The following is a 24,534-nucleotide window of genomic DNA, read 5'->3' as shown; positions in this document are numbered from 1 at the left end:
AGTCGGAGGCTGCGACCAACGAAAGCAGGCTGGGAGAGAAAGAGACCAGGGTCACGGGTGTCCAGTTTTAGGGTTCACCACTTTTGCGCTGGGCAGGATCCTTGTACAGGCCCAGTAGGCCCAAATTAATGTCGGATGCCAAAAAAACCACCGGAGCAGCGGCCCGAGAAGGTTAGCGCTTGTCATGAAGCCTGTACGCGCGATTTGGATCCAATTAAGAGTAGATCGGACGGCAAGGAAGCCTAAAAGTGACCATCCAACGGCTAAAAATGCTAATGACCTGAGAGGGCTGGAAAAGCGCTCAGTTCTAATATATCTAAATTTACATAGTGTTGCTTAGTTCTCCTACTGGATTGATAACTTTAGTTTCATAACCGAGGGAAATACTTATCTCTAATGTACTGCATCATCCCTCCTCTTCGAGGAAATCCCAACGCAGCGCACAAGTAGCAGTGATATTAGCACAAGTACACTTTATAGAAGGACCAAGGTTTCATTCACAATAGAGAGGTCAGTAGAAGTCAGAAATTCCCACAGCGGCTAAGAGCCACTAGGAGGCCATTTAAAGGACAAAAACCTAGCCATCGCCATCGTCATAACTATTCTCCTCATAGTTTGTCATACTTGTAATGGACACATCGCATATGATGACATTGTAAGACCTTTATTAATCCTCCACCTATAATGTTTTCATCTTTGATCTAATTGCGATGTATGAGGAATCCCCTCGGGCTATGGGCCGAGGCATAGCTTTGCAGCCCAATGTACTTGTGCATATGATCATTGGTATTGGCTTTACATAACTGAACGTTATTCATATGTGTTTTCGCCACAAATTTGTCTCTTGTATCTTTCTCATTCTAAGTCCCCGCAAGTACTTAGAATCCCGTAGGACGACGTGAAGGCACTCCGCATCGCGTGGGCGTCGCTAGCCCTGACGGTGCCACTAAGGCATCTGTTTAGTCTAGACTGGACGCCTTATGGGCACTATTCTCGGCCTCACCCCTCTAGCATGACATCTACTACCTCGGCTTGGGTTGTTCGTCTCACGCTGGCTCTTGTTCATGCTCACCAACGAGACCTCAATGGCGGGGGCCATATCCTCGTGCAGCTGCGCTTTTTCGATCCGCTAATGGCAGAATTCCAAGAAGTTCATCAGGCTACACAATGAATGATGAGTAGGACCTCGTTGGCCACGTTTTTTGTGCCGCTATTCTTTTACCATGGTGGGGGTTGCACGAGAGGGAGCCAGTTCTCTTACCGTGGCGGGGATTACATGAGAGGCATGATGTACGAGTGAGGGGAGGACCTAAGTGATGTACAACAATCAAATCCACTTTTTGCTGTAAAAAAGAAAGAAAAATATTTGAAGACCAATTTGATCTCAAAACTTTTAATTGGTTCAACACCGAACCATGATATTTTAACATTGTTTTGCTTTCAGTGCCTTGGTTGAAACCTCTAAATATCGACATGTATAACACCTAGGAGGAGCCTCACCTACATCTGGCCTTTTCCAACTCCTTCCGCTCTCCAAGTATTTACCCCATCACGTACCCCAAACATCTCGAACCCTTTGACGGTCAGCTCCTACGGGTCGACAATGCCGGCCGGACCTCATACGGAGTCACGATGGGGGAGGCCACATAGCCGTGCCTTATTCATGTGCAAAATCCACTTCATCTGATGCAACGCCAATGAAAACCATTTGAAAAATCATCCGATGGCCAGGACCAAAAACATAAACAGTTTCGATATTCCTTTTTAAGGAAAGAATGGTTTCAATGTTTTTGAGGTTTTTTAGAATGAATTATTTCAAATTTTTAGGACCACAAATTTGGACCTGAGCCGAAGTTCACAAAACAGAAGTGGCCCTCTCGCCGTATCCCAACTTATGCGTGGACCATTTCGAAAAGAAAAAAGACAATCAACTCCACTTTTACCGTTCGAAAAGAAAAAAGACAATCAAGTCCACTTTTACCGTTGCAGGGATTGCATGAGAGGCAGGACGTACGAGGGAGGAGAGGACCTCAGTGATGTACAACAATCAACTCCACTTTTTTGCTTTAAAAAAGGGAAAATATTTGAAGACCAACTTGATCCGAAACTTTTGAACCCGACCCATGATATTTTAACATTGTTTTGCTTTTGGTGCCTTGGTTGAAACCTCTAATTATCGACATGGATAACATCTAGGAGGAGCCTCACCTACATCTGCCCTCTTCCTACTCCTCTGCTCTCAAAGTATTCACCCCGTCACGTACCGCAAACATCTCTACCCCTCTGACGCTCAACTCCTACGGGCTCGACAATGTCGGAGTGGTCTTTCCTCACAGGGCGTCACGATGGGGGAGGCCAGATGACCGAACGCACGCCTTATACATTTGCAGAGCCCGCTTCGTTTGATGCAATGCCAACGAAGACCATTCGTAAAATCATCCGACGCCAAAGAAAAAACTTAAACAGTTTCGATATTCTTTTTTCTTGAGAGGTTTTTCGATATTCTTTTTTAAGGGAAGAATGGTTCCAAAGTTTCAGAGGACGGAAGGGGCCTTCTTTCATCAGGCCCAGCATCGCATCCCAACTTCTTGAGGAAAAAAATTAAAAAAACACACACCCCACCCCGCACCGCAATTCCCCACCCCCGCCCCGTCCCATCTCGCCGAAACCCTAGCTCCGTCCACCTCGCCGCCGATGGGGAAGGGCCGCCCCCTCCCGGCCACCACCACCTCCGCCGCCGGCTGCGCCTCCGCCCCGGAGGCATACGCCTCCGTGCCCGAGGCCCCCGTCTTCCGCCCGACGGAGGAGGAGTTCGCGGACCCGCTAGCGTACATCGCGCGCATCCGCCCCGCCGCCGAGTCCTACGGGGTCTGCCGCATCGTGCCGCCGCCGTCCTGGTCGCCGCCCAGGGCGCTCGACGCCTCCGCCCTCAACTTCCCCGCCAAGCGGCAGCCCATCCACCGCCTCCTCGCGCGCCCGGCCCCGGCCGACCGGGACACCTTCCTCCTCGACTACACCCGGTTCCTCCGCGCCCGGGCCGACGCCGGGCCGCCGCGCCGGGGCCGCAAGAGGACCGCGCCCCCCAGGCCGCCCGCCCTCTCCGACGGCCGCCCGCTCGACCTCTGCCGCCTCTTCCACGCCGTTAAGCGCTTCGGCGGCTACGACGGCGCCTGCGAGGGCCGCCGCTGGGACGACGTCGTCCGCCTCGTCGACGACAAGGCGCCGCCCCGGCACGTGCCCGAGTGCGCCAAGCACGTCCTCGCGCAGCTCTACTACGAGCATCTCTACGACTACGAGAAGTTCACCAACGGCAGATCCGCGAAGCAGGCAGATGCAAAGCTCGAGCTTGACAACCAGCCGTCGGTTTCTGGTTCTGGAGGAGAGATGGATGAGGAGGAGGCTTCCGGCGTCAGCAGCAGCGGCCGGAAGAGGAGAAATCAAACGGCCGCCGGACTGGCTTCTAATGAGCGCCATGGTAACAGCAGCGGCACTCCCGGGAAGAATGCAGGGTCTGCCGGGGCTCGCAAGCCGAAGAAGATAAAGCTTGATGCAGAGGTCAGCCAAGACGATCAGGTCTGCGAGCGGTGTGACAGTGGGTTGCATGGAGACTCCATGCTGCTGTGCGACCGCTGTGATAAAGGGTGGCATATGTACTGTTTATCACCTCCGCTCGAGAGTGTGCCTCCGGGGAACTGGTACTGCTCGGACTGCAAGAACCCTGACAGTGATTGTTTCGGATTCGTCGAAAGGAGGAACACCTGTCAGCTTGATGCTTTCAAGCGATTTGATGACAAGGTGAGAAGGAAGTGGTTTGGGCCAAGGCCTCCTAGCCGTGTTCAGGTCGAGAAGCTGTTTTGGGAGATTGTGGAGGGCAAGGCAGGGGAGCTGGAGGTTATGTATGGGAGTGACATTGACACTTCGGATTACGGAAGTGGGTTTCCTCGCCTTGGCGATCCGGTGCCAGCATCAGTGGATCCAGAGGTGTGGCACAAGTACTGCTCCAGCCCTTGGAATCTCAACAATTTTCCCAACCTGCCAGGTTCAGTTCTTCGGACCGTCAAGGATAAAATTCCTGGTGTAATGGTCCCGTGGCTCTACATGGGGATGCTGTTTTCATCATTTTGTTGGCATGTTGAGGACCATTGCTTTTATTCAATTAATTATTTACATTGGTAAGCAAATCCTGCCTGAATAGCATGTTGTACATGTTATCTTTTTATCTTTGCTATCCCACATTGTTTTTCTTACTTTTGTTTTATTGATTGTTGATTAGTGGGTCGAGAATTTTCTTTTGTTGTTATGTGAGGGATGCTAGCAATTTTGTTACGTTCTGCATTCATTTTTTTTGTTAAGTTTTCGGCTTAGAGTTGTTCATCCCGAAGTAAATTGTGGTTATCTGACGTGTTTCAGGGGCGAGCCAAAATGTTGGTATGGGGTACCTGGAGCGGAGGCAAATGCTTTTGAGCGGGTATGTTATGTTTTTCTAAACAAAATAATATGATATTAGTATCTCCAGTTCGTACAAATGTGATATTGAGTAGTGTGCAAATACTGATTGCACTTGTATTAACACATTGGCTTCTTTTCTTTAAACCTCGATAAACATTTTCTCTTCTGTACTGGGAACTGGAAAGTAAAGTTATTCTCTTATTACTACTACCTGTAGCAACTGTTGTTGTACTTTTTGAGCTACAGCGGAATTACAATAGGTCTTTTTGTATTTGTTATTCTCTTATCTGTAGCAACTGTCTAGAAAACATTTGAGCCTTTTATGTGTCTAGAAAACAAAGCAAAATGCTCCTTAGCAACAATTTCTGTTTAGCAGTGCTATTCTGGTTTGGTAACATAATTGCCTTTTATGTGTAACTTAAGCGTTTAACAATTTAAACTCCTACAGGTTATGCGCAAGGCTTTACCTGATCTATTTGATGCACAACCTGACCTACTATTTCACCTCGTCACAATGCTGAATCCGTCAGTTTTACAAGCAAATGGTGTTCCTGTTTACAGTGTCATGCAGGTTAGTACAGACTTCTTCTGCAAACAGACAAGGATTCTACCATATGTACTGATGTTCTTTACAACATCTAGTAGATAAAACTTGTTTGTTGCTATCTTTCTCTAGGAGCCTGGCAACTTCGTGATTACTTTTCCAAGGTCTTACCATGGTGGTTTCAATTTAGGTAATACATGCCATACTCCATAGTCATTTTTCTTTCAGCTATGATGTTATTTCAAAATTTGAGACGCACCATTCAATTCAGGATTAAATTGTGCCGAGGCTGTTAATTTTGCTCCTGCTGACTGGTTGCCTCATGGTGGAATTGGAGCTGAACTGTACCGTATGTACCGAAAGGCACCTGTTTTGTCCCATGAAGAGCTTTTGTATGTGGTCGCAAAGGTTAGAGAATAACTATTGGTTATTTGCTGCTTACCTTCTGTATTAATTTTGAGTCATTGTTATGCTAGCTTAGCTCTTTAAGTTGTGGTCAGCAAACCTCCTTTTTTGTAAATTTATCTGCTGTTATACTGGTTTGCTTATTGAATTTCATCATCAGTTTTTTTGTTTGTCTACTAGTTAGCTTTGAGAGTTCAGTATTTTGTTGTCGTAAGTGACAAATATTAACAATCTCACATACATTTATTTTAATGCAATTTTATTTTCTTGTTTATGCTTGCCCTAAAACGTAACCTGTAGAAACAGATGGTATATTGTAGTAAAACTATAATCTGTGCACCATGCTGGCAAATATTTACATTCGCTAATCCTTTTATTTGCAGAATGGTGTGGACAATAAATCACTTTCCTACTTAAAAGAAGAAGTTGAGAGGGTATTTGTTAAAGAGAAAAAATGTCGAGAGGAGCTATGGATTAATGGGATTATCAAATCCAGTCCAATGCAGCCAAGGAGTAACCCAAATTTTATTGGAAATGAAGAGGTAGTTCTATCAATATACCTTCATCCCCTGTCATGGCAATTTTCTCTCTGTATAATGTGCTATTATAACCATTTCGAAATTTCACTATGCAGGATAAGAAGTGCATCATATGCCAACAGTACCTGTATCTATCAGCGGTTTCCTGTAGCTGTAGGACTTCTCATGTTTGCCTTGAGGTTCGTCTTTGTTATGGCATTATTCTGCTTAGTCAGTTGTTAACTCCATGTCATCTTTATGTCTTGTTCCATTTATTGCCAAACATGGGTATGAACATCATAATTTAGCTGCTCTATGGTAGCAAAAGATCTTTTGATGAGGATGTTCATCTTATGCAGTGGCACTGAATAGCGCTTTCGTAAAAAAAGATTTAACAAGTTTGTTAAAAATAATTCCTTTCTTTCCCAGCACTGGAAGCACCTTTGTGAATGCAGTCCAGAGAAGCGTCGCTTACTTTACCGCCACACCCTTGCAGAGTTGGGTGATTTAGCTTCCGAGGTCAAGGCTAGTCTCTCAGGGGAGAATGTTAAGCAGAGCCCCTTGTTGCTTAATGACATCCCCACGCCATCTAAAAAGGTTTGATATGGACTACAATGCACCATTCTGTCAATTGAGTTCTCTGTGTTGAATATTTGCATTCCATTAAACAAGAGTATGCATGGAGTGATTTGCTTGCTTTTTTACGATGTTATTGTCAATCTCTCAGTGGTTCCTCTTCTCACGATTCCATGACATCTGATACAGTGAATAAGAAATTATGCTGCACCATGTACCATAATTTTGTGCAATGGAAGACCACCTCGATTATGTTTGTTTCGTTTCTTTTCTTACTTCTGATGGGTCCTTATCAACCTGTCTGCAGGGCAAAGATCAGCATGTGTCATATGCACAACTTGCTAAGGACTGGCTTTCAAAATCTGATCATATTCTCCATATGCCATTCTTGGATACTGCATATTCCACTGCCTTGGAAGCTGCTGAACAATTTCTGTGGGGTGACCATGACATGGACTCTGTACGTCTTTTTCTACTGAACATGCTATGGTTTGTGTATAATTCTTCAACAATTGAGTGACTTGTATTTACTGTGATGCTATCGATTTCTTAGGTTCGAAACATGGCACTAAAATTAACCGAGGCTAAAAAATGGGGTCTGAGTGTTAGAAATTGCCTTTCCAAAATCGATGAATGTTTGCTTCGTAAAGACAAGTGTTCTGAGAAAGTAAAGTATGTGGATATCAAAGAATTAATTGCTGTGAGATGTGAAGCATCTAGTGAACCTGGTCTTGCACAGCTGCAGGTATGTAAAATCAGGTACTGTAGTATAGTTCTTATCACAAGTCCCTATGATTTACTCAGCTGTTATAATTTCCCCCTGTTGCAGGACTATGCAGAGAGAGGAAAAGTGCTGATTAGTGAAATAAACATTGCATTATCATCCTGCTCAACGGTAATCATGAATCAACTTTTGTGGGACACAAAATAGATTCACATTACATCCTTGAATTCTTCCACCTACTGTTTCATAGATTGTGGTGACAATGTTTTCTCATTGTCATGTTTTCTTAGGTTGACCACTTGGAAGCGCTGTGCTCTCGGGCTTCTGAATTCCCTGTCGAGCTAACTGAAACATCAATGTTGTCTTGTGAGATTTCTTCTGCAAAGGTATGCGCTTTATTAGTGTAATGCGTTAATTTGATAATTTGATATGCTAGTGGTATTTTCTTTTCCCATGCATTCGTTTCTTAACATATTGAGTTTCTTAACTTCTGGAATGTTTGCATTTCACTTGTGTTGTAGTCTTGGTTGAAGAAAGCACGTGATTTACTTGAAGTGAATAAACTGGGCGTCATTGACATAGATTGCCTGAATACTCTGAAATTAGAGGTGTGTCCAAATTTTTTGGCTGTCAGCTTCTCCTTCAAAGTTAATTCTGATTCATGTGCTGTTCATATGTTTGTGCATTATTCTGGATCGTCAGGCATTTGACAATGTCTAAACCTTGATAGATGACACAACTTCGAGCTCTAGTTCCAGAAGTTGATCTTGTTTCAAAACTGTGGAAAGAAGCTGAATCATTGAGAATGCAGTGTCAGTCATATCTCCAAGACTCACCTGGTCTAAAGGTTAGCAATCATCCTACTCCTCTATTCCTTTTCTCAACTATTCAAATTTGAAGGAATGCAGATTTGTTACTCTTTTGTTGTAAATACTCCAGGAACTGGAGAGTTTCCTCCTTCCATTGGATGGTACCAAGTTCAACATTCCAGAGCTGAACCTTCTTAAGCAACGTTATTCAGGTGCTTGCTCCTGGGCAAGTCATGTTAATAGCATCCTCACAAAACTTTTTGAAAGGAATGACTACCACAACATTGTTGAGGAGTTGACAGCCATTCTAAAGGACGGCAAATCACTGAGAGTAAAAGGTACATTTTTAATACTTCTATCCATGGCGATTGTTGTATGTGAAATGCTTAATTATCTAACTCACAAGAGATATTGTTCTACTCAGTGGACGAACTGCCATTTGTTGAAAAAGAATTAAAGAGGTCCTCCTGCAGGAAGCAAGCATCCGAGGTATTTTTCTAAACCGTGTATCTGAGAGTAAGAACTCATGTGTGAATGTGTTTCCTAGTTTCACTTTGGCAGACACCTACTTATTGCGCTATTAAACCAATTGACTCCTAAAAAAATTTGGATCATGTAGCTCTTGCCGATAAAATGAGTGGGCACTACATTTTTTCCACTCTAGCAACTGAAAAATAGATGTTGATTAAAACTTCATGATGAAATTATAATTGAACCCAACGTATATCTTTTTTACCTGAGTTGAAACTTGAATCCCTTTAATTTCTTCTTATTTTTAACATTGTTTGTGATTGCTGGTAACTGTTAACTTTGTCATAAATCTGTCTCTGGATCCTAGTCAGAGTCTCCGATAACATCTTTATATTCCTGCCACAGAAAGCATGAACATCTTTATATTCATCCCTTATTCCAAGTCAGAGTCTAGTTGAAATTTGCAGTTAACTTTGCCTCCATACACCGTTGTATGGCAGTTTTAAGTGTTGACACCATTGTTTAAGGTGGATATTATTTCATTAATGCTTAAGTGGATTGATTACATTAACATTCAAGTATGTAACAGGCTCTTGCAACACAAATGTCCCTGCAGTTTATTAAAGAAATTCTGATACAAGCCTCCATGTAAGTGTAACCAATTCACCAGTTTCTAATCCTGTATAGGATAATTCTTTTGCTCTGCCTCACTATTATTACCTGTCTGCCAGATTAACTATTGAAGAGGAGCAACCATTCGTTGGTCTGTCGGAGGTGCTAAAAAATGCCACTGCTTGGGAAGAGAAGGCTCAACGTATGCTTGAGCAGTCAGCTTCTCTCTCTGAGTTTGAGGATCATATCCGGTACTAGTCATCATAGAGATCTATATTCTTCTTATGCTACAGACTATTTTTTTATACTGACTATCCTATTTCAGGTGGTCAGAGGATATAAAAGCTATACTTCCATCTGAACAAGTTATGAAAACAGAGATTATTGCTGCTAGGTTGTGGATGGACAAATGTCAGGCCTATCTGAGACCTAGATGTGATAGACTTGGATTTGGAGTTTGTCTTAAAGTTGATGACTTGAAGGTTCATTTAATATGGCTTTCATGATAATTATTTTCAGAAAGTATACTTATTTATAATATTTTTGATAACCATGGTTCTTCATATCACAGGATTTAGTCTGTCAGCCTGCAACTATGAAAGTCATTCTCGACACTTCTGCACTTAATTCTGTTCTCAGTAATATTGAAGAGTGGGAACAGAATTCACAAAGTCTGCTAAGCAGTTTAAGAACCCTAGTGCATTTGAATGTGATTGGCTCTACAGTTGACCCACTTGAAAGAGATTTGGAGGAGCTGCAAAGTAAAATTAGTGCAGAAATAGAAAGTGGATTATCTCTTGGTTTTGAGTTAAAGGTTCTTAATGAATTGAAAGATTCTTTGGTGACACTTGGATGGATGTTGACAGCACTATCTTTCTGCTGCAGGATTCCCTTGTTAGAGGTAACATGTTCACTGTCATAACTGTTACTCGCTGCATCTGTCATTTTGATTGGTTCATGTATAGAAAGCAAGGCTGTTTAGTATACTCTCTTAGATATTTGCTTTTATTGTTTTAGTGACACTCCTAAATCCAATTTCTGAGCTCATATTTTTCACCTGCATTTTTGGTTCCATTAATGAATGAAGTAATTATGCTTATAGTACTATCAAGTATTGTTGTGTGCTATTTGTTTTCGGAATACTATGGAACAGTAACACAGTAACAGTCACATAGGTCCAGCACCAAAAAAAAGGTCCACCATCCGTTTTCTTGTAGCAGGACGATTGTATCTCCACTGCAGGTCTCACCACGTGCACTTTTCCTCATTCACCTCTGTCTTTCTCAGTCTTCTAGATCCAAACACTGTACCCCTCAAACTTGCCAAAGCTCAAATTCTTAAGATCATTGAAATTCACTTGCATTATATGAGAGAGAGCATGTCTGAGGTAGGGTTGTGCTGGCAATAGTAGAGGCCATCATGGTCCATCTTAAGGCCACTGGTCCACCCTTATTGCTGCAGTACCCAGGTCACCATGGTGCACAGCCACCATTTCCAAAAAAAAAAAATCCTTGATATAGCCCATGCACGTTGTGTGACATCCAACTTATCATGACTCACGAGGGACCTGTGTGATTTGTGTGGGTCATCTTCATTTTAGGACTGCCACTGATAGTATACCAGTGCACCACAGTTAGTTAGTTAGTTGTCTTTTGATATGCATGTCCTTGCTGATCCAAACTGAATCATACTACCTCCGTCCCAAAATAAGTGTCTCAAGTTTAGTACAACTTTGTACTAAAGTTAGTACAAAGTTAAGACACTTATTTTGGGACGGAGGGAGTATTATTTAGCTGAAGAGTGAAACTTGTTTGTTACTGTCTAAAGATAGTTATCCGTTGCACTACATATGTCTTAATTGTGTAGCTGAAGTTGCTAGAGCCATGTAAATTTAACCTTGCAGGCTATTGATCGAGCAATTGAAGAAGCTGTCCACCTTCCTGCATCATTGTCAAGCTGCCCTTTAGCTACATTGTTGATGAGCGGATTATCTTGGCTAAGGAAAGCACTTGTTTTGCTTCCTGGTTCTGAAAACTCTGTAAAATATAGACTGGAAGATGTCGAAAATGTTTTGGCAGAACATCAGGCAAGTTTTCAGAACTGACGTACTTTTCACATTTTCCATTCACTTCTTCAGCTGTTCTTGGGTTTCAGCTGCATTATCTTTTTGGTTGTCACAGGAAATTGCTGTTCCTTATTCTATGATGACTGCCAAGCTTGAGGATGCTATAAACAAACATAAGTAAGTCACATGTTAGAATCTCATTGTTGTTCATGGGATTAGTGTGGACGAGCAGACCCTCCAAAAAGGAAAGCACCAGATATGGAATCACCTGGTCCCCCACCCTTGGTCCCATCCGTGCGATTCCTTACTGTAACACACATTAGGAAACCCCATGTAAAAGGGAATGTTTTTACCATTTTTTAAAAAGCTACAACTTCTGAACCGAATTAAGATCTGTTCTTACCGTTGTGTTTATTGTGACAACCATGTAAAAGGGAATGTTTTTACCGTTTTTTTTAAAGCTAAAACTTCTGAACCGAATTAAGATCTGTTTTTACCGTTGGGTTTCTCGTGACAACCATGTAAAAGGGAATGTTTTTACCGTTTTTTTTAAAAGCTACAACTTCTGAACCGAATTAAGATCTGTTCTTACCGTTGTGTTTATCGTGACAACCATGTAAAAGGGAATGTTTTTACCGTTTTTTAAAAAGCTAGAACTTCTGAACCAAATTAAGATCTGTTTTTACTGTTGTGTTTCTCATGACAACCATGTAAAAGGGAATGTTTTTACCGTTTTTTAAAAAGCTACAACTTCTGAACCGAATTAAGATCTGTTCTTACCGTTGTGTTTATTGTGACAACCATGTAAAAGGGAATGTTTTTACGTTTTTTAAAAAGCTACAACTTCTGAACCAAATTAAGATCTGTTTTTACTGTTGTGTTTCTCATGACAACCATGTAAAAGGGAATGTTTTTACCGTTTTTTAAGAAGCTACAACTTCTGAACCGAATTAAGATCTGTTTTTACCGTTGGGTTTCTCGTGTCAAGTTCTTCAAAACCAGATCCTATGTGTATGTTTCAACAAACTTTTTTTCATGAGCAATTTTGGTACTACTTGGGGAAACTTCGGTGCTACAGGAAGCAACTTTCCAGGCAGGGTGCATACTATGACTACATATCTACCCAAGCTCTTATAAGTTGGCTACCATGACTATCAAGTTGTTTAATATCACCTTTAAAGTTTCCTACCATAACTGCCTATCAACCCAATGCCCGCTTTAGTTGACTACCATAGTACCATGTTTGCCAAGGTGCATAACATCATCTCTAAATTGTCTACCATGATTGGCGAGTATTCTAACATTATTGCAAGTTGCCCGACAAAAACATTCTGGCGTCATAGGCAACTTAGCAACCATGATAGGCAACTTCCATGGTATTGTAGGCAATTGAGCATCACCCGTAGGCAACTTCGTAGTGATGTAGACAACTTAGGAACCATGGTTGTACTATGAAAGTTGCCTATCATGGTTTCTAAAAAAAATTCAGATCATGGGTTAGGCAGCCCATGATGTTTCGTTAAGGTGAAAGGTGAATACACACCGAGAATGCGAGTAGGGGTACTCGAACTCGGGCGGGTGGGCAGGTTTCGGCACTTGCTCACCACCGGGCTAAGCCACGGTTCTCCCTGTCATGGTTTCTAGTTTGCATACGACACCAGAAAAGTTCGCAGGACAACTTAGGATAGTGTTAGGATGCTCGATTGTCACAGAAGGTAACTTGGGACAGTGATAAGCAATTTGGCCGTCATCGTAGGATAACTATAGTAGCCAAGCAGACTACAAGGCATAGCCTAGTGGTGGAAAGGGGCTGATGCCTTCCCACCCACCCAGGTTCAAGGCACGGTACTTGCAATTTGGCTTTTTTGCACCAATTGTATTGTATGGGCCTCCTTTACAGTCTTCCTGTCAAAAAAAAAAAACTATAGTAGCCAACTTAGGAGAGCATCAGACTAATTGGCAGTTACGGTAAGGTACATAATAGGCAGTTGTCAAATGTAGCACTAAAAGTTGCCTCATCTAATACCAAAGTTGCTTTTTTCGAAAAAAAAAATCATAGAACATATGCAAATGGGATCTACATAATAGTTTCTAAGAGGTCGTCGCAAAGAACCTGACGGTGAAAACAGATCGTAATTTTGAAAGATATAACTTCTGAAATTTTGCGAAGACACATAAATTTGCCCACAACCTTGTGTGAACGCATTTATTTTCTTAGGGCCCACAACCTGTGATTAATGTTGATGACCACCGCTTGTTATGGACTACATACTCTACTCGGCGCATCATGCCAAAAAACGCATCAGAGGGTGGATGGACGGTGCGCTTGATCGCTCCAGATAGTGCAGCTGCACTAGGAAGCAATTTGGTAGATATGAATAACCAGATCTCGCTTCCGTATTGAAGCTGGAATATACTAGTGCAGATATCTTTGAAGTGATTTAACAGAACATTCTAGAGTACCACTGTACCAGACTATCTCCTTTTTCTGCCTTGTGCACTTTTTTTGAAAGCTGCGTTGCGCTCCCAGTCCTTTTACTTTACTTTACTGCACTCAAGTAATAGTTCAAGCCATCAAGTTGCATTTGAGGCTCATCATTTTATCATTCAACAATTCTTCCTTCCTCTCAGGTCATGGACAGAGCAATGTAATGCCTTCTTTACATCGCGCGATCACCAATCTTGGACTGAACTACTAAGGCTCAGAGTAAGTCATTCGTATTATCAATATCTAGGTGCTATATTTCTTAATTCATTTTGTTTCTGTTAATTTTGTAACATTTTTATGAGAACATTGTAAATATTTTTGCAGTATAGCTATTTCTTGTCTTAATGTTTATTTGTGTAATTCTTGCTAAAATTTAGATTCACAAGATATGCACCATAGCGAGCTTTTAACTTGCTTCACCGCTCTTCATTACGTGTTCATGAAAAATATTTAGTGATTGTATTCTGTTGTGTTGAGTATCTTCTGCTAACATTCATGATATGTGAACCTTTACAGGACAGTGGTCGGTCTGTCGCACTTGATTGTTGTGAAATGGATAGGGTTGTTCTCGATATTAAAAAGATTGATGGGTGGTTCAATCAGTGCCGCTGTACTCTTTCTCCTGATGTCACTGATAATGGATCTGTGCTCTCCATGCTTCTGAAGGTTGGTTTCTGTTTGAAATGAGCATGGTTTGTTGTGTTCTTTTATTTATTTATTGGCGAACGCTTTGAGCTTTTCACTTCCTATTTTCAGATCAGAGGATCATTGGACAATGCTTCTATGTTTTATGCTGAGGATTGTAAGAGGAAAGGGTTCTGTGTCATCTGTTCATGCGACGTGGGAGATGATGTAGCCTCCAGCTGTGTAATATGTCAAGACTGGTAAATTACATGTGCTTGGATTGGTTTTTCATGTCCGTCCGAACTCTGAGGTGTCAATCAAATAATATTATGCTTCTGCGTATCATGCTTATAGAATGCTGTGCTTGTTTGTATGCACATAGATCAGTAGTGTACATGACTTGCCGCCCGCGCCGCGCCCCAGGCCTGAGTGACCCTGCCCCCGCGCTGCCTTGATCTCGCGTGAGGGAAAAATGGGAGGTCCCCCCGACGCCCCGCGCGGCGGCGAGGGGAGGGGGAGTTGGTGTGGCGGCTAGGGTTTCGCCCGGGGGGGGGGGGGGGGGTAACCAAGAGAAATTGTTGGGGAGAGCGCTCAGCCTGTCGACGTCGCCACACTATTTTTATGCTCAAGTAAATGCATTAAAAATGATTTTTTTCTGCGAGCATTGAGTGAAGGGAACTAGCTAGTTCGGTCAAACTATGCCTTCTCGATACTGTTTGTCATGTTTTATTTTTCTCTGCATTTTCTCAGTCTGTTGACTGAATGATCTATTATGCAGGTACCACAGCTTTTGTGCCGAACCACTGCTTGCTTCTAAACGAACAACCACTGAATATATTTGTCCATTTTGCTTCTGTTTAGAAAGCGGGGATCCATTAGAGAAAGGAATACAAGAGAAGGTACTTATCAGTTTGATAAATCTGATTAAGTCTGATTGATGTTATATTCTGATACCGATGCAAATGTTACAGATCTCTAAAGGGAACCGTCCTGCTCTTAGTGCACTTAGTGAACTCCTCAGTTCTACAAAGGGTTTCTACACAGGGTAATTTTAAAAATAACTATTTAATTTAAACTTAGATTCCTCATTTGGGCTTACAAAGGTTCACCTGACCTTTAATAGAATTGAGGAGTTGCATTTGTTGGAAGAAATTATCAAGAAGGGTTGTGACTTTAAGTCCTCTTTGGTGCAAATTTTGCATGACGTGGATTCTTGCAACGGGAATGATCTTAGTGTGATGTGCAAACCTCTTCTGGTTGCTCTAAAGGTGATTCTTGGCAATCTTATCCCTTATTTTTAACAATTTTTTATGAACGTTAGATGCTCTTGACTCTGAAGTGATGGATCTGTTAGAAGATATAATTAAGTATGCCATTGCTATTTACCTTTTTGGTCATTTTTGTAGGCAACATCAGCTGCTGGCTTATATGATCAGCAGATCAACCGTAACATTGAGTTGGTATTGAACAGATATATATGGAAGAAACGAATTCATAAAATCTTGTACGGTGGAAAAAAGGCATCGATCCAACACGTGATACGCCTTGATAAAGAGGTAATATGATTTAAACTATACCTTTTCCTGTTAGATCATTTAATTCGGTGCTCGGTGATGGATAGAGCATTCGGTGCTTAGGCAATGATGCTAACTTAGTAGAGATACCAATGTGGGAAACTGAGATGTGGATAGCATGATAGTTTTGAAAGAGGGGTCTATTACAGTTGTGTTATGGAGTTCAAGATTCACCCCTTACCTGATGTCATGTGATGAACCATTTAGCTTAGACCGTTCTGATTCTGTTAATGGAACATAATCTCCTTATTCCTTTGATGACTTTGTCACTGAAAGCAAATATGGAAGTTCTGAATGATGTTTAGCTGTATGAAATAATAATAACTTGAATTTATTTCTCAACTATCATTTGTATTGTGGCAATAGTTACAATTTCTATTCAGTGGTGTGTCCATGGTAATGTTTCCAGTTATGCTCTTCATTTAAATGAGCCTCTTTGCAGTGCATCATGTAGTTCTATATCTTTAATTTTTCTTCAATGGCAATCTAATTTTAAATTCACCCGGCCTGATGTATTCTTTAATGCACTGATTCTATTAGGGTTCAAATTTAGAGATATCTGGTGAAGATTTCTTCAAGTCACAGATTTGTGAAATAAAGGAAACCAGTCAGCAGTGGCTAGCCAAAGCAGGAAAGGTGAGATGCCAGTTTCTTTTGTTATTTGCTCTGTAAGATGGGAATGAAACCCTGCATACCTTAAGACCATGCATGCTGTGCTGCAGGCTGCGTTTGATTGTGGCGAGCTTCCACTTGATCTTGTATATGAGCTTATTGTTCAAGGGGAAAATCTATCTGTACATGTTGAGAAGGAACTAAAGGTAGATATGCCAACTCTAGATCTCATTATTCATTGAGCTGTTTGTTGGTTCTATCCTCACCAGCAAGTTCCATTGCAGTTACTCAGAGATCGGAGCATTCTTTATTGCATTTGCCGCAAGCCATATGATAACAGGGCCATGATAGCATGTGATCAGTGTGACGAGTGGTATCATTTTGATTGCATCAACTTGTGTGGCCCCCCACCAAAAACATTCTATTGTCCTGCTTGCAGTCCTAATAATGGCGAAGGGTTTATATCACTTCCCCGGTCAGCCAGGGAGGAGGATAGGTATGTACTCATTTTAACCATGTCCTTGGAGCTGTCAAGCTTGGTCTAGATGTTTGCACTGCATGATGTGCTTGCTTGGAGTAATGCATTGATAACTTTATGTGCTAGGATAGCATGAACCAAGGATGTTGGGAGTCATTGATTAGTGGAATTAAGACTGCCAATATGACAAATATTCTTTTTATTTATGATTATTCTGGAAATGATCCATAAAAACAGCCCATTAGCATGTCAAGGCGCTGGTAGTGTTGTTTTAATTGCTCGTGCTTACCCTGTGCATTTAATTGCATGTTCTTTCATATAACTCGTTTTCCCCATGCCTCAGATCAAGCGCCGAAGCAGGACCTCACACTCCTCCAGCATCTGGTGACGAACCAGAAACTGTGGAGGATAATAAGTGTAGCAGCAACACCCGGGAGAAATCCCAGGTTAGGGTAGATTTGGTAAAGCTTCTGCGTCAAGATAGCGAAATAGACAACACTTGGCGGGACGGCAAAAGGATTCCCCACAGAACAGCCAGAAGACGTAGCGATTTCATGGGACATTCCCAAGACATTTCTTCCCCTTTTAAAGGCCCTAATTTGTAGCATGTACAAATTCTTCTTCAGGCTAGTTTTTTTTCCCTTTCCAATTCTTTCATATGCTTATGGCTGATCAACTTCTGAAAATGGCGGGTTTGCGCCACCAGTTTTGATCTTGCCATCGGTTGTAGCTTGCCAGAAACAGTCTGTGCTGGTTAGTGGTAGCCTGACTAGCGTCGCACTGGTTTTTTTTACCCCAGTAACCAATACATGATTCCTGTTAGGGCTCGACGGCACATCCATTGTATATGATGTGTAAAGGTTCGAGCTGTAGTGCATTTGATGTTAGCATTCCTGTAAAAGCAAAGTGTACTCTTTACCTGTGAAAAGAAGTTTCTTTATTAATAAAAGATGAAGTTCGATTTGCATTCGGTGTCTATATTGCAGGTTGTGATGTTGTAGTCAAGATGAGTGTCCACTGTAACTTATGACTTCTCCACAGATATTATTTAGTTGGTTCTTTTCTGTACAAATTATGAAAAAGACGATGTTACTTGGTTGTTTTCTATTGGTAAATCAAGAGAGCATTCTGGTGTCCATTGAAGGCATGCTGACCTCTGCTCCGTATCTCTGCGCATTTATAATTTATACAACATGCTTGCTTTATATTTGATGGGTACATTTACCGGCATCGCTTGTATACAAGGAACATAACATAGATCCAACGGAAATTCAAAGGCGCACCCGAGAGCACATTTTTATTTTCTTTCCAAATGTAAAAAATTAAGGCATGCACATTTGCTTGTAGAACTTACTTTTTAATTTCTTGCTCTTTTGGAGCACTGAAGTTTATTGTTCTCTCTTGGCACCAAACAACCTTCCCCCACCCAACCCCCCTAATACGAAAATTTACAAGTACGTGTAAACATGAGCATTCATGTATGTAATTTTTTGCAGAAGTGTTTTTCATAGGTAAGTACCCTCATCATGAACACAGAGGGCTCAGGCGAGAGAAACCGGATTCGTCCTAAGATAAGCACACCTCCCGATCATCCGTGAACCATGTAGCAGGACATGTTAGTGCGACACAATAATATAGTATTAACATATACCTCACATAATAAGCCTGGTATGCCACTTTGTATACCAGTAGAAACTACCCCCTCATCCCATAATGTAAGACAGTTTTTGACACTACATTATGCATTTCGACGCTCTTGGCCAGAGCATGATTAACGGTCTTGATTCACCTGATGGGTGCATCCAATGGCCGTAGAGGGTCGTTCCTGCGGGTTCACACTGGTGCAGGGCGGCTCGGAGGTTGTCTGGCATTAAAGTTGAAAAACGTCTTGCATTATGAGACCGGGAGAGCCGTAAAAACCATGCCGAGGGCATCTTATTTTTTGGACAGATGACATGTGTGTGAGAGTGAGGGGGAGGGGTTGTGAAACACCAAACATGTGTTGAGGTTGTGGTGAGTCATGTGTTGTTGGTTGGAAACTTGGAATGGAACCAAAACCAACCCCAACCCCACTCTCTCATCTCTTTCTAGGGTTTTAGCAAGCAGCTTTTCCTTGGGCCTCCACTCACCCACACTCGTCTCCCCTCCCCCTTCTCGCCGGAATCCATCCGTCCATGCCGCGCCGGCGAATCTAGATAGGGTTTCTCCCTCGCCGCCGCCGCCGCCCTCCTACTCCTCTCCCTCGCCGCCGCCGCCCGCCGTCGGATGAATGGACTCCACCGACTCCTCCTCCTCCCTGGCGGCCTCCTCCGGCGCCGCCTCCTCCCCCCCCTACTACGTCCACCACCGCCCCTCCCCCTCCCCCTCCACCGCCACCCAAGCCCCCGCCTTTCCCTCCCCTCCGCCGCCTGACGCCTACCCCCGCCACCACCACCCGCTTGACGTCTTCTCCTTCCCCATGGGCCCCGACCCCCACATTCCCCACGCCCCCATGGGCCCCTCCCCGCCCGCCGCCGCCGACGACCTCGGCAGGAAGAAGCGCGGCCGCCCCCGCAAGTACAAGCCCGACGGCTCCGGCCCCGTCGCGCCGTCCCCCTCGCCGGCGGCCCCCTCCCCCTGCACCGCCATCGTCCCCGTCACGCCCGGCTCCGGCGGCGGGCCCTCCTCCGAGAAGCGCCGCGGCCGGCCCCCCGGCTCCGGCAAGATGCAGCAGCTCGCCTCCCTCGGTAAGCAATCAATCTTTTGCCACTCACATGGAAACGAAAACAGAGCATTCCCCTGGTTTCAAGATGACAGTTTTGTTGTCTTCTTATTTCGCAGGGAAATCTTTCCTCGGCACCGTCGGCACCGGGTTCACCCCCCATGTCATCATCATCCCATCAGGAGAGGTCCGTATCTATCCCCCACATTTATATGTACTGACGATGTGGTTGGTTGCCAACATAATTTGATTGATTGCTCCTCTTAACAATGGAACATTCCAGTTTCCTGCCAAAGTTCAATGCAGTTTCTTCTTTATGTGCTTATATTAAGTTGCTCTGCACTTTTGCAAAAAGCGCGTCGCCTTTCTAGCAAAAATTCGCTAGATTTGGACCCCGTGGATCAAAAAGACACGGGTTTCTAAAGTTGCTGCCGTTTCCTGCCTGAAATAAACCGATAAATATTAGATACAGATCTTTCTGAGAAGGATGCCCTTTTTGTTTGCGCTGACAAGGCAGATTTATCATTTATTGTGATGTGACAATGTTTACTTTCTGTGCTTTAGAATGGGTGTTGCTTTTCCCCCTTCTTGTTCTGCACAACAAAAAAGCCCGCTTTTGATGCCGGCACATGTTAAGCTAGCGCAGCTTTCGGGTTTGGTCACTCAAGCAATCTTGAGGGAGTTGATCTTCAGTTGTATTACGAGCACTGTGCTGCACGTTCTGAATTATTAAAAAGGAAAAAGGAACACCACATGCTGATGTTGAACTGATGGTGACAATCTTTAACTGAAAGGAAACTAACATGATCTCTTGCTCTGTTTTCCAAGCTGTTCCTATCTAAATGTTTCACTTCCTATAAATAAGATCCTTGCCTTTTATTTCTATTGGATGCGGTTAGGAACTTAAGATATGTTGTGCTACAAAACCACACGCCACAGGGTGTGTGAAAGCAGTAACTCTACCCATAACTTGGGCTAGGGCCTGGTTCCAGGGATCCACGCCTAAGCATGTTATGTTGGGTTTCTAAAGCTTTTGTTGCCTCACCAGATGTATGGGTGTTTTAGCTTAACCAAATGATCAGCAATGCTCTTTTTATTACCGTTGAAGCAGGCGCTGACTGGCCTGGTTTCATGTCAGCAACTATTGAAACTATTGTCCCTCAGCCATTATATATGGTAACCCTTGAATCTGGTTCCACATGGTCCATGCTGGCTTAAATGTACTTAAATGTACTCATGTCCCTTCGGTCGTCTTTCTGAAGTATAGCAAAGTGTTAAATAATTTAGTTTTCTATGCATTGTGCACATTCTGTTGCATGACTTACAGTTATAGTGTGTCTGTGCCTATTTGTGCAGGATGTCGCAGCCAGGATAATGTCCTTCTCGCAACAGGGCCCAAGGGCGGTCTGCATCATGTCAGCATCAGGGGCTGTCTCCACAGCAACCCTTCATCAGGATGCAGGTTCTGGCAGTGTAGTTAAATATGAGGTATGTTCTCATGGTTGTTTGTACCAGTGGCCCAGAGACTGATATCTATGTGCCTTGTATTCTATTCTTGTTTAACAGAAGCTGTGCTCAAGATATTCCAAGTTATCTGTTTTGTTACCTGCAAACTTTTACCAGTTGCTTACAGAATTTGGTTTCACAATGGACGCTAGAACTGGAATGTTTTTATCAGAGCCCATCAGGTTTAGAACCTAACCATATGAGGTGATATGCTGTGGTAGAATGGAACCAGTAATAAGCTACAAAAAGAACTGCAATTACATCTTGACTTCTCCTAGAAGCCTTATATCTTTCTGTTGGTAAAATTTGATACAAGATGTCTTCTCATTTTCGAACATGAGCAGGATAGCATGTATACAACATCCTACATCAAAGAACCAGCCTTTGTTTTTATTTGTCATGTCATAGATTCATCCTGTGAAATCTGGATAAAAGCCTTAAGGCAGCTGGGTTGGGTCCTGGTAATGCCTGCGAACCTATTAACCATATATGTGGCATGGCCCATTATGCTTTGTTACTGGCAGTTTTTGATGTGTGCGCTGTCATCTTAGTGCTCTCCTTCTGGTAACTGGCAGTAATGTCAGTATTTTTCTCTATTACTTGCCATCTTAATGCCCTCCTTTCGGTTATTTCATATTTAGGAGCTGCATCTTTGATGTATACGTTGTTGATCTATTGTCTTGGTAGAAGTAAACCTGACTACTTCTGTCCTTTGTCGTCAAATGAAGTCATGATATGTTGTTAGCAACCTAGGACAGGAGGTATTTCTTCAAGTTTGCAGTTCCTAGGTGCATTGCTGATGAATAGGGAATCATTAATATTTATTCTATTTTGCCAAGAAATGCTACACTTATAAGTTATAACACCAGTCACGGACAACACCGTAACAATTTTTGCGTGCCCACTATTACCTTTGACAGGGTCGATTCGAAATCCTGTGCCTCTCTGGATCATACCTGGTGATAGATGACGGTGTTACACGCACACGAAACGGAGGGCTATGCATAGCGCTGTGTGGCGCTGATCACAGGGTGATTGGAGGAAGCGTTGGTGGAGTCCTGACAGCAGCCGGGACAGTTCAGGTGACCACTCGCTTCTTTTTTTTTTTTCACTGAAACATCAGCATTTCATTAATTCATCCTTGGTCTGTTGTGTTCCAGAAATGAATGATCAGGTGATTGTGCGTGTTGGTGCAGGTGATTGTGGGGAGCTTCATGTACGCGGGGTCGAAGAAGAGCAGGAAGGGCAAGGCCGGGCAGGAGTCTGCTGCAGCGGAGGAAGAACAGACCGGCGATGCCAATGGGGGCAGTGGCGGAGACAGAGTCGGAGTTGGAGGCGAGGCGGAGGAAGAGGGCCCTTCGCCGCTGATGCCGATGCCCCGCGGAGAGGAGGAGCTGCCGTCGGACGCGATGATGAGCGGGTGGACGGGCATGATGCGGCAGATGGAGTCGCGGTCCTGCGGCATCGACATCAACTCGATCCGGGAGTGAATGATGTAGACTGTTTAGTTTGGTACGGCGGAAGTTGAGCCTAGGCTAGCTTAGCTAGTGGATGATGGATGGATGATTCTAGGGTTTGGTTTGGTTGGTTGCATGTCTCTCCTGCGTGAGTTTAAAAAGAAGTCTAGTTAGTATAATTAATGTCGTCGAGTATGATCAATTTAACCGAAGATGTTGGCTCTGGCCTGGCGGATCGTTGATAGAAATAGTGGATTCGGTTGTTGGTTGATTGTCTGGTCTGGTCTGGTCTGGTATGGTATGGTATGATGTAGTTATAGGCAGCAGCAATGAGCAACTTGTAGCTAGTCTCTTTCTTGGTTGCAGACTTTGACAGTTTTGTTTTCCTTTCTTTTCTTGTGTTTGCATCCCCGTTGCTTCTTTCTTTTCCTTCTTATACTATGTTTCTCTCTTCCTCCTCGTTGTCTTCTTTTTCTTTTTCTTCTCTCTGAGTTGCTTGCGGAGAAGTTGGAACTTCACTGATATCCGTTGTGATTTGGGTTCTTACATAATGTCAGATGCCCATCATGCATTTATGATAAAATTGAGTGAACTATGCAGAAGTTGCCGCTCCTTCATGCTCAGGCACATCATTTTCACCTTAATATTGAAACCCATGGTCGAAGATTTCATCCTCATGCTCATCCTCTATAATCATGTTGTGCATGATCACACTAGCACTCATCGCTTCCCACAACTTTTTGGTGCTCTTAAATTCTAGCAGGATATTGTATGATGCCTCATCGAGATTGAAGAGCACCAAAAGCACGCTCCACATTCTTTCTAGCACTTTTTTGTGTTTGGGCAAATCACTGCCTCTTCTCTCCTATCGGGTTGGGGATTGTTTTCACAAGAGTAACGCACTGAGGATAAATACCATCAGCAAGGTAGTATCCTTTGTTATAGTGGTGGCAGTTGATGTCAATATTGACCTCTGTGCAATTGCCTTTTGCAAGCCTTCCAAACACCGGAGAACGCTGAAGTACGTTGTGTCATTGTGAGAGCCGGCCGTGCCGAAGAAAGAGTACCAAATCCAAAGATCTTGTGAAGCACGGCCTCAAGTATGACATTGCAAACTTTCACATGACCTCTATACTACTCCTGCCAAGCAGATGAACAGTTCTTCCACCTGCAGTGCTTACAATATGTGTGCTACCAAGCATCCCCGGAAAGCCCCTGTCTGCATTGATCACCAACAACCTGGTGCAACAGTTGGCTCTCTCAAGTACTCCTGGCCAAACACTACTAGCACAACCTTGCAGAACCTGTACATGGATTCTAGGCACGTGGACTCACTCACGCAGACATACTCATCAATCAGGTCACATGGTATTTGGTATGCAAGCACCCGAATAGCTGCAATGCATTTCTGATAAGAGGAGAAGCCAACCTCTCCCAGGGGCATCCTCCTTGCATACGAAATAATCATCGTATGCCACAACCCCTCACACATACGAGAACACATGTCTAGCCATCCGGAAGCGGCACCAGAATGGCTTGTGTTTGAAGAGTGGGGAAGAGGACTTGAAGTAGTCTTCCCAGAGTAGGCAAGGGCCGCTCTCTCTGTTGCGATTCAACGCCGGAGCATGGCCCGGGATCGAGCCCCTAAACATCGGCCACTGCCTAGCAATGTGGTCATTGACGACCAAACTAGCAACCACAAACTCCTCATCGTCCAAGGATGAATCATTTGAATCGCAAATGAAGTTGTCGAAAAAGTATTCGTCTCCACTATCCATTTGTACCTTGCAGGCGAAACGTCGAACACCTTGCGGGCATGGTTGAAGAAGCCGGCCGGCGAAGATCCCCGCGCCTCTCCCAGACAAGGCAGCAGGCCTATCGGCGTGGTGGTGACCGTGGAGGCGAACGCCGATCGAGGAAG

The 24,534-nt window shown here is 43.5% G+C and overlaps 2 protein-coding genes across 3 annotated transcripts; both read left to right on the top strand.

The window, feature by feature from the left end:
- The first annotated feature begins 2,621 nt into the window (after positions 1 to 2,621).
- LOC125519403 (transcription factor jumonji (jmjC) domain-containing protein) lies at positions 2,622 to 17,916 on the top strand. 2 transcript variants are annotated; one of them, XM_048684222.2, is made up of 33 exons: positions 2,623 to 4,172; positions 4,411 to 4,468; positions 4,898 to 5,020; positions 5,126 to 5,183; positions 5,265 to 5,401; positions 5,782 to 5,940; positions 6,033 to 6,116; positions 6,346 to 6,513; positions 6,800 to 6,952; positions 7,046 to 7,237; positions 7,322 to 7,387; positions 7,507 to 7,602; positions 7,738 to 7,824; positions 7,947 to 8,063; positions 8,156 to 8,363; positions 8,450 to 8,514; positions 9,086 to 9,144; positions 9,228 to 9,359; positions 9,434 to 9,590; positions 9,680 to 10,009; positions 11,012 to 11,194; positions 11,289 to 11,350; positions 13,805 to 13,880; positions 14,178 to 14,327; positions 14,418 to 14,545; positions 15,064 to 15,184; positions 15,257 to 15,330; positions 15,409 to 15,553; positions 15,692 to 15,841; positions 16,400 to 16,495; positions 16,582 to 16,677; positions 16,756 to 16,967; positions 17,293 to 17,916. In XM_048684222.2, the coding sequence occupies exons 1-33, from the start codon at positions 2,695 to 2,697 to the stop codon at positions 17,552 to 17,554; spliced, it is 5,682 nt and encodes a 1,893-aa protein (XP_048540179.1). In that variant the 5' UTR covers positions 2,623 to 2,694; the 3' UTR covers positions 17,555 to 17,916. The 2 variants fall into 2 exon arrangements, 1 of the variants encoding a protein (XP_048540179.1); XR_007288226.2 differs by lacking the exons at positions 16,756 to 16,967; positions 17,293 to 17,916 and having other exon boundaries at positions 2,622 to 4,172; positions 15,757 to 15,841; positions 16,582 to 16,683.
- Positions 17,917 to 18,980: 1,064 nt separating this feature from the next.
- LOC125522535 (AT-hook motif nuclear-localized protein 10) lies at positions 18,981 to 22,884 on the top strand. The gene is made up of 5 exons (XM_048687583.2): positions 18,981 to 19,675; positions 19,770 to 19,837; positions 21,007 to 21,138; positions 22,077 to 22,238; positions 22,353 to 22,884. Exons 1-5 carry the CDS (start codon positions 19,219 to 19,221, stop codon positions 22,644 to 22,646), a joined length of 1,113 nt encoding a protein of 370 aa, XP_048543540.2. The 5' UTR covers positions 18,981 to 19,218; the 3' UTR covers positions 22,647 to 22,884.
- The last annotated feature ends 1,650 nt before the right edge of the window (positions 22,885 to 24,534 follow it).

This window comes from Triticum urartu, chromosome 7A, assembly GCF_056163025.1.
Source record: "Triticum urartu cultivar PI428250 chromosome 7A, HENAU_Tu73, whole genome shotgun sequence".
In the NCBI taxonomy this organism is placed as follows: Eukaryota; Viridiplantae; Streptophyta; class Magnoliopsida; order Poales; family Poaceae; genus Triticum; species Triticum urartu.
This window is presented reverse-complemented; position numbering and strand designations above follow the sequence as displayed.

Bases quoted from the DNA above. Each gene is read 5' to 3' on its own strand.
- LOC125519403 (XM_048684222.2), top strand. From the start codon at position 2,695: ATGGGGAAGGGCCGCCCCCTCCCGGCCACCACCACCTCCGCCGCCGGC. The intron at 7,238-7,321 runs GTATGTAAAATC...CCCCTGTTGCAG, and splicing joins CTGGTCTTGCACAGCTGCAG to GACTATGCAGAGAGAGGAAA. The intron at 15,554-15,691 runs GTGATTCTTGGC...TCATTTTTGTAG, and splicing joins CTCTTCTGGTTGCTCTAAAG to GCAACATCAGCTGCTGGCTT.
- LOC125522535 (XM_048687583.2), top strand. From the start codon at position 19,219: ATGGACTCCACCGACTCCTCCTCCTCCCTGGCGGCCTCCTCCGGCGCC. The intron at 19,838-21,006 runs GTCCGTATCTAT...CTATTTGTGCAG, and splicing joins TCATCATCCCATCAGGAGAG to GATGTCGCAGCCAGGATAAT. The intron at 21,139-22,076 runs GTATGTTCTCAT...TACCTTTGACAG, and splicing joins GCAGTGTAGTTAAATATGAG to GGTCGATTCGAAATCCTGTG.